This window comes from Stegostoma tigrinum, chromosome 16 (assembly GCF_030684315.1).
Source record: "Stegostoma tigrinum isolate sSteTig4 chromosome 16, sSteTig4.hap1, whole genome shotgun sequence".
In the NCBI taxonomy this organism is placed as follows: Eukaryota; Metazoa; Chordata; class Chondrichthyes; order Orectolobiformes; family Stegostomatidae; genus Stegostoma; species Stegostoma tigrinum.
The window spans coordinates 2,133,572-2,143,318 of record NC_081369.1 but is presented as its reverse complement, the minus strand read 5'-3'; the positions used below and the strand labels follow the sequence as shown (position 1 = coordinate 2,143,318).

The following is a 9,747-nucleotide window of genomic DNA, read 5'->3' as shown; positions in this document are numbered from 1 at the left end:
ACTATTAAATTGCATCCCATCATTACTTGGCTGAGTAGTTAGGTTATTTTATTCTTTAATTCTGATAAAATGTTATTTTATCAGAATTAAAGCTGCAATGACATTTTTGTGTATAAAGTGGGAAGCATTATGTTTTCAGCAAAAATACAAACTGACAAAATAGCACTTTTCAGCTGTCAAATCCAAAAGTTTCTAAGGTGTTTTTGAAGATTCAATTAATTCAGGAAGTTCTAGTGCTGCTGAGCCATTACCCGCATTTGGACTAATACCATGAGACTTCATGGGGTACAGAGTCAATGCCGAGGACTTGCAGAATCAAAGTCAACCATTGTCTTCCCATCAGTGCTTTGTCAGACAGGAAATATGCAGTGATACTGTGGTGTCATGCGGGGCATGTTTGTAATGTGTGATTCCATGAGAATGGATATGTCAAGGTGCTAGTTGATTACTCTGTGAGGCAGCTTTCTTGTGTTGAATAGTTTTGATTACTTCATTATGCAACACATTAATAACTGTGTTCCACATGACATGCCATGTTTTCCTTTTTGGAATATAACCTGGAATGGACTTGGGCTCTGCTCCAATGCTCATATACGAGGAAAGTTTTACAGGTTGTATCAATCAAGTGGTGCGTGTTTTCAATAGTGTTAAGATAATTTTCCCAGGAGTAAGATGGATCTTTCAGACAGAATGGGACGAGGAGTTTCGTTAGGAAACCAACTGACGACAACACACTGATTCATCCATTTGCAGTTTGTTGCAGATCTGTAATTGCAGAGCAGATTGAGACACCCAGAAATGGTAAACAGGAAACTTTGCATTCTTAGTGTGAGATTGAAAAGACAAAAGAAAACACAAAACCAGAAGAAGCGAAACAAGAATGTAGCTAAGTTAACACATCATCTGTAAAATTGAAGAAAGCCCATCACTGTATAGAAAAAACATGTCATCATCGATTATAGCAAATGGACTATAACAGAAAATTGAAAACACCCTCATGATTTGGACATTGAATTTTAATGAAATGACATCTCATTATTACAATCCTGAATTGGCACACTTGGAAATAATTTCAAAACAGTTTTTGCTGCCATTGATTTCACTATGTGTAATTAAAAACAAAAGGCCATTCATTATCTTAAAAAAATGTTTGATATCCATTCATGGCACATCAGCCAGCATTTCCTGCCCAAGCCTCATTATCCAATGGCCAGTTAAGCTTCAACCACATTGCCATGACTCTGGAAACAGACCTAGGCCACAGATGAGAAGGGGTCATTGGCTCCAAAACGTTAACTCTGTTTTTTTTTCTTCACAGATGCTGCCAGACCTGCTGAGCTTTTCCAGAAACTTCTATTTTTGCTCCTGATTTACAGCACCCACAGCTCTTTCAGTTTTTTTTTAATGATCCACTTGTCACAGTCAAACAATTTGTGTTGATGTCTTAAATGGACTGATAAATATTCATCTCAAAACAACTGTAACAGGTGCTGTAGATTGTCAGTGGCAATTTTATCCAATCTAAATCGTTAATCTCATGCATATCCCAACACCACCACCCCTCCCCCACCCCCCTCACCCGAGTCTATTGTTTACATCAGGTTAGAAGATCAGCCATGCTGTTTTACTGATAAAATTTGAGACGGGGTTTCTTGGTACAAAAGGGGAACAATCTATTAGTCAGCTTCCTTTTCAGAAACTTGTCAACAATTTCGAAGGTTGGTTAGTTTTTTGATGATCTTCAACATTACTCTTGGAACATTCTCAATGTTTCCACTCTCTAAGAGGATGGTGTAAACAATAGCTAATTCCATTAATTCCATGTGGTGTACAGACCCAACGTCATTGGATGACTCATCCAGAATCTCAGACTAATGTTTTGGGTGCATGATTTTGAATCCTACCATGGTAAATGTAAAAATAAAATGGACCCAGTAGAAAGCTCTCTTAATCACAATAATACTGTAAATGATTTCCGAAAAACACCATCTAGTTCACTCATGTCACTGACCAAATCAGACGATTTATCATCCTTATCTGCTCAGGCCTCGGTCTGTTTCCAGTGCCACAGCAATACGGTTGAAGCTTAACTGGCCGTTGGGTAATGAGACTTGGGCAAGAAATATTGGCTGATGTACCATGAATGCCTATCAAAGAAAGAGAAATACCACAAATGTCTTTCAAGTGATGCTCTCTCGCTTCTCACACAATGTAAGACTCACAGCTATATGTGAAATGGGCATGCTTTTGTTGAAAGGAAAAGAAATCCACAATTTTTTTGTTCATATATTTATGCAAGATAAGTCTAAGCATTATCAAAAGCTCTATGACTGAGCATGAACCACAGGAAACAGACTAGTGGCCACGCATTATGCAATGTTTCCTTTTCAGTCCTTTGATTGCATCAAATCAATACATCGAGCTTATTTTCCCCTGGGGGTTTCACACTTGTTCTTTGTTGGATGTTAGTTAACAAGCTTGCTTTTATTTAAAATAAATTCATCACGTATATTAGCCCTTATAGAATAAAGTAGGCCTTCTATCACAGGGATCATAGCTATTCAGCATCATGATCAGTTCAGCTATCGCTGCCATTCTAGTGAGCGACGACATCATACTTCAAATTTTGCTGGTACACGATCGTTTTCTGTGACACCAATACCACCCTGGACACTGGAGGGGGGTTTTTCTGTGAAGCACGCATGCACAGGTAAATGTTGTATATGTTTCCTCTTGACAGATACTTCTGCAACTTCTAAGCATTCTAAGTATTCCTGATGTATTTAGAAGTTTTTTTTTCTCAATTTCATAGAGCATAAGGCAGGCTTATTTTCGGTATAGATTTCTGAGTGATGCCAGGTATTGATTTTCTCTTTGTGACGTTTTTCCTTCAAATAAACCCGATGATTTTTGTTTTAAAGACAGAAACTCCCATGAAGCAAGCTACTGGGAAATTAAAGAGGCACACCATAATACTTTGGGATTAATTGCATCCAAATTTATTATTAATTCAAGTAATGGGGAGGCGTCAATAGATTTGCCCCAAATTCATATTGTTTATCAGACAACCATTCATGAACCTGGTATTCTGTCTTTCTATATGACTAATAATTATTTAGATTAATGACTCTTAAGGTAAATACTAAGGCTATCCTTAATCTAAAAGCAATTACTTTATCTACAAAGCAATTACTTTTCTTCAACGGCCAGCTAACTGAGCAATGGCTTTGTCCAACTAGAATCCGACAGCCATGATTGCATTCCCTGAAACAAAAATACAAATTGCTGAAAAGCTCAGCAGCTCTAGCGGCATATGTGGATAGAAATCAGAATTAATGTCTCGGGTCCAGTGACCCTTCCTCATTATAAATGTTACTTGTGCTGCTTTATAGAACTTAAGTTAGGTCACTCTTGGAATATTGCATACAGTGCTGGTCACCACACTACCAGAATGATGTGGATGCTTTGGAGAGCATACAGGAAAGGTTTACCAGGATGTTGCCTGATATGGGGGATTTTAGCTTTAAAGAAAGTTTGGATAGACTGGGTTTATTTTCACGGAGGCTGAGGGGTGACCTGATAGAATTTTAGAATGTTCGGAATTGCATGGTTAGAGTGGAAAGTATAAGGCTTTTTCCCAGGGTGGAAGGGTCGATCACTTGGGGACAAAGGATCAAGGTGCAAGGTGGTGTTGGTGATGGGGGGTGGGGTGGAATGATCAAGGTGCAAAGTGGCAGGAGGGATGGAGTTTAAAAGGGACAGGTGAGGCAAGGTTTTCACACAAAGGGTGATGAGTGCCTGGAATGCACTGCCAGAGGAGGTAGTGGAAGAAGACATAGTAGGAGCATTCAAGAAACACTTGGACAAATACAAGAGTAAGAGGAGAGGGATAAGGATCCTGTAAGTGGAGACAGTTTTAAAATGAAAGAGCAAAATGTGTAGGGGCAGGCTTGCAGGGCTGAAAGGCCTGTTCCTGTGTTGTATTGTTCTTTGTTAATTCTGATTTCTCTCCACAGATGTTGCCAGACTGGCTGAGCTTTTCCAGCCATTTCTGTTTCTGTTTCTGATTTGCAGCATCTCTATTCTTTCATTTTTTATTGCATTTCCCTGGTATCTTTGGTCAGCAGGAACTACTACTTCACATTTTACAGACTGCATCTCCAAGCGAAAACCACATCATTCTGACATGGCTTGATTTAAGTGAAACTTGTGAAATTGTCTCTGTTGTATGTTCTTACTTAGATCCTAATCCAATGCGGATGTCTTTGCAGATATACAAACTAAATTAGTTTTTTTTAATTACAGATCTCTGAATAGTGGCAGAGAAGTAAAGGAGCAGATTGAGAGGTGCAGAAGTCAAGGGTTGTAGTCATGGGTAACTTCAACTTTCCAAATACTGATTGGAAACATTTCAGTTGTAATAGTTTAGATGGAGCAGATTTTGTCCAGTGCGTTCAGGATGGACAGACCAACACGAGAAGAGGCCACTTTGGATTAGGTGCTTGGCAACGAACCAGGCCAAGTGTTAGACCTGTTGGTAGGAGAGCATTTTGGCGGTAATGATCATAACTCTGTTTCTTTCACTATAGTTATGGGTAAGGATAAGTACATAACAGCAGAATAAAGTTTACAATTGGAGGAAGGGTAATTACAATTCAGTTAGGCAAGAACTGGGTAACATAAATTGGGAACAGATGCTGTCAGGGAAGAGCACCACATAAATGTGGAGATTGTTTAATGGATGCATACTGCATGTGCTCAATGCATTTGTCCCTAGCAGTCAGAGAAGATGCTGTCGAGTGATGGGGAGAGAGATGGTTATTGAGAGAGTTTGAATGATTGGTTAGGAGGAAGAAGGAGGCTTGTGTAGGTTTTAGGAAAAGAGGAACGGAAAAGGCTCTAGAGGGATACAAGTTAGCCAGGAAGGAGCTGAAGAAAGAGCTTATGAGAGCTATAAGAGGGCATAAGAAAATCTTGGCGGATAGGATCAAGGAAAACTGTAAGGCTTTTTACACGTATGTGCAGAACAAGAGATGACCAGAGAAAGGGTAGGGCCGATCAAAGATGGTAAGGGGAATTTGTGCACAGAGCCTAAAGATATAGGAGAGATCCTTAATGAATACTTTTCTTCAGTATTCACAACTGAGAGGGACCTAGCTGTAGAAGAGGGTGTTGTGAAACAGGCAGGTAGGTGAGATGAGGTTGATGTTAGTAAAGAAGATGTGCTAGGAATTTTGAAGAGGTTGAAGATAGATAATTCCCCCAGGCCTGATGGGATTTACCCAAGGATTCTATGGGAAGCGAGGGACGAGATTACAGGGCCTTTGGCGATGATCTTTTCATCCTTACTGTCCATGGATATACTGCCAGGAGATTGGAAAGATGCAAACATAATTCCCTTGCTCAAAAGAGGGTACAGGGATAACCCCAGAAATTATAGGCCAGTTAGTCTTATATCAGTGGTGGGCAAATTATTGGAAAGGGCTCTGAGAGATAGGATTTATGATCACTTGGAAAGCACAGTTTGATTTGTGATAGTCAGCATGGATTTGTGAGGTGTAGATCATGCCTCACAAAACTTACTGAATTCTTTGAAGAGTTGACCACACACGTGGATGAAGGTAGAGCAGTGGATGTGGTATACATGGATTTAAGTAAAGCGTTTGATAAGGTTCTACTTGGTAGGCTCATGCAAAAGGTAAGGAGGCATGGGATAGGGAGAAATGTGGCAGAATTGGCTGACCCTTAGAAGACAAAGGGTGGTAGTGAACGGAAAATATTCAACATGGTGTACAGTTATGTGTGGTGTACCACAAGGATCTGTTCCGGTTCTTCTTCTATTTGCGATTTTTATAAATGATTTTGATGAAGGAGTGGAAGGGTGGATTAGCAAGTTCATGGACGATACGAAGGTGGGTCATGTTTTGGGCAGTGCAGAAGGCTATTCTAGGTTACAAAGTGACACTGATAGAATGCAGGCCTGGGCTGTGAAGTGGCAGATGGAGTTTAACCCTGCAAAGTGTGAGGTGATTCAATTTGGAAGGTCAAACTTGAAAGCAGAATACAGGGTTAACAGAAAGATTCTTGGCAGTGTGGAGGAGAACAGGGATCTTGGGGTTCATGTTCACAGTTCCCTGAGAGCTGCCACCCAGGTGGATACAGTTGTTAAGAAGGCGTATGGTTTGTTAGCTTTCATTAATAGAGGGATTAAGTTCAAGAGCTGTGAAGTTATGCTCCAGCTATACAAAAGCCTGGTTCAGCCACATCTGGAGTATTGTGTCCAGTTCTGGTCACCTCATTACAGGGAAGATATGGAAGCATTAAAAAAGTGCGGAGGAGATTTACCAGAATGTTGCCTGGAATGGAGTGAAGGTGTTATGAGGAAAGGTTGAGAGAGCTAGAGCTTTTCTGTTTAGAACGATGAAGAATGAGAGGTGACTTGATAGAGGTGTACAAAATGATCAGAGGTATAGGTAGAGTGGACACCAGACACTTTTTCCTCAGGGGGAGGTTGCTTTTACGAGGGAACATAGTTTTAAAGTGAAAGGAGGTAGTATCAGGTCAACATCAGAGGCAAGTTCTCAACTCAGAGAGTGGTCGGGGCATGGATGCATTTCCGGAGAGGGTAGTGGAGTCAGCCTCATTGGGGGCATTTAAGCAACTCTTAGATAGGCATATGGATGATAGTATAAAGTAGTGGTGGAGATTAGATAGACCTTAGGATCAGGGTAAAAGTTCAGCACAACATCGTGGGCCGAAGGACCTATACACTTTGGAATGTTCAATGTTCTCTGTTCTATGTTCTAAATAGCTAATGTGGACCATACTGAAAGGTAACAGACAAAAACGCTCCTTCTCATCCATGGTGAATGGGATTGCTCTCTGACGTTAAGTAGTGGTTAGGTTATCTGGGAGACTTCCTAACTTCCCAGAAGTGATTTCAACAGCTAACAGACCTGCAGTATGGCCCTCTCAGACTTACGAGGCTTAGGTTAAGAACAAGCTTGATTCTTACGGTCAGAACATTGAATAAATGCGATATTATCGACCCTCTCGACAGATGAAGGAAACAAATGAATTGATATGGCTTATGTACTGCTCTAATAAGTTCAATTTCATGAGCAAAGGCGATGTTTTTGTATCTCCTTCACGACTACCCGCTCGGATTTATACCAAAAGATTCTACAGTTGCAAGCAGAAGCCAGGTGACATCACGAACAGCTCTGAAATGATGTTGTAGACACGGAAAACTTTGCTTTAATTGTTTCTATTTCCATTTCTAGCTCTGAGTTTGCAACTTCCACTGGAGAATATGTTGAAGATCCGATTACTTTGCAACGTACCTTTCCTGGGAATTTTGTGTGCTGGTAGGCATGTAGATTTCATTAGAGGCAAAAACAAACTGCAGATGCAGTTCGATGAACAGGAGAAGAACTCAGCATGCCAGACAGCTTCTGGAGGAAAGGAACAATCAACGGTTCGGGTATCACTGGAGCCCTGAAGAAGTGCGATACCCGAAACGTCGACTGCTCCTTTCCATTTAGTATTTATGTTAATTACTAAACTTCACTGAACAAGAACTTGTGTATGGATTCAATGTCCTACATAAAGTAGCTTTCTGCTGCTGTAGTTTCATCTGTGTGTTTTTGTATTAAGTTTCCTTTTGCAGAAAAGAATGATGTGAACATGAAAAGCAACATTAGTTATGATATTTTAATCTGGAAACACATTCGTTAGCAGGATGATTTAACTTGTATGGTTAGTCAGCACTACTAAGGTAACAAATGATGGGAAGCATAATAGCATTTTTAGCAGTGTCTTTTTTTAACTCTGGATGAGATTTAATTGTGGGCATTTTATTGATAGTTTCTGTGTGCAGCTCTGGCGAATATGACAGAAATGTGGCACAAACGACGACGCACCGGGGTGGTAACGTTACCTTCCGATGTCCTTTCCCTTTCCATCTCAAACATTCGGCGGTATTCGCTTACTGGTGGAAAGACGGTAACGAGACTTTCCTGCAAGCAAACGGCAGAAAAAGTCTCGATGTGAGGAGAGGCGGCGCCTACCTTCATGTTCTGAATGTGACTGTTGCAGATGTTGGAATATATTACTGTGTCATCAAATATCATCATCAAACAGTTGTGAAAGGAACCGGATTCCGACTTCTTGTATATAGTAAGTGTTGCAAAAATGATAAACGTAGAGCGTTTAAGGAGACAATGGAACAGGAGTAGGCCTTAGAACAGTTCTGAGGAGCGGCCATCGGACCCGAAATATTTTCTCTGATCTTTTTTTCACAGATGCTTCCAGACCTGCTGAGCTTTTCCAGCAACTTCTGTTTTTGTGCCATTGACGGTCACTTGGTAAAATCACAAAATAAGACCGTAAGTTGAAAGAGCAGATGTTTGACATTCTGTCCATCAAGTCTGTTCCTCTGTTCAATGAGATCATGGTTGATCTGATGCCTTCAACTTCATTTTCCTGCCGTATCCCACTAACCATTGACTAAACATCTCTCCATGTCAGTTCTGAATTAAATCACTCTCAACAGTCATCTGCCAAAAAAATTCCATGGATTTCCTACCATCCAATATAATAAATGTTCCCTTGTCTGTCTTAAGTGAGTGAGTCCTTGCTCTGAGTTGATGCCCTTTGGTCTTACATTATACCACAATGAGAAACAACCTGCCAGAAAATGCTCTGGGAGGCCATTGAATCTTTAAGAATCTCTACGAATCATATCTGTTTCAACAAGGTTGCCTACTATTCTACTAAACTCAAATGATTGCAAACCTAAACTCTCAACCTCTCTTTACATTAAAATCCCCCATACCTGGAAACATCTCAGTGGACCTGCTCTGAACTGAATTTGATGCCAATACATCTTTCCTTAGATAAGGGAAAATGAGCTGCTTTAGATGTGTCTCGCTTGTATTGTTTTAACAAAATGTGCCTCATTCTTTTTGAAATAAGATCACGCGATTTGCCTTTCCTTTAACTGATTGAACAAGGTTGTTAGCTGTTTGTGATCCATGCACTAGGAATGCCTAAATCACTCTGTGTTGCAGCTTTCTGTAATATTTCCCATTTTAAATAATATTCAGCTCTTCTGTTCTTCCTGTTGACATGCATGACCTCATATGGTCCGCATTATATTCCATCTGTCAAGTTTTTGACCATTCATTTAGCCTGTTCGTATCTCTCTAAAGACTTACAGTGTCAGCCTCAACACTGGCCTACCCATTTATTTTCTGTGTGCCATCAACAAACTTGGCAATGGAATACACAATTCCATCATCCAAGTCATAAGTATAAAACAGACTCTAACATTTCATATTAACAGCTAAGTTAACCAGCCTGTCATACAGTCATAGATCATCCAGCATGAAAACAAGCCCTTAAGTCAAACCAGTCTGTGCTGACCAAAATCCCGAACTAAACAAGTGCCACCTGCCAACATTTGGCCCCTTCCCTCCAAATATTTCTTATTCATGTACATATCCAAATGTCTTTCAAACAATGTAAACTACACCGGCATCCATTGCTTCCTCTGGATGCTCATTCCACAAACAAAGCACTCCCTGCATAAAACAAATTGCCCTTCATGTCTTTTGTAAATCTCTCTCTTCTCACCTTAAAAATGAGTCTCCTACTCTTGAAATCCCCGACCCCATGGAAAAGACACCTGCTACTCACCTCTTCAATAGCCCTCATGGTTTAAAAATTTCCATAAGGTCACCCATA

The 9,747-nt window shown here is 40.3% G+C and overlaps 1 gene segment (V, D, J or C); it reads left to right on the top strand.

Moving 5' to 3' along the window:
• Positions 1 to 2,523: 2,523 nt before the first annotated feature.
• The window catches only part of LOC125460090 (Ig heavy chain C region, secreted form-like), a 38,166-nt gene continuing 30,942 nt past the window's right edge, over positions 2,524 to 9,747 (top strand). The window contains 3 exon segments of the C gene segment in view: positions 2,524 to 2,710; positions 7,284 to 7,367; positions 7,867 to 8,178. Of these exon segments, the coding sequence occupies positions 7,313 to 7,367; positions 7,867 to 8,178 (367 nt within the window).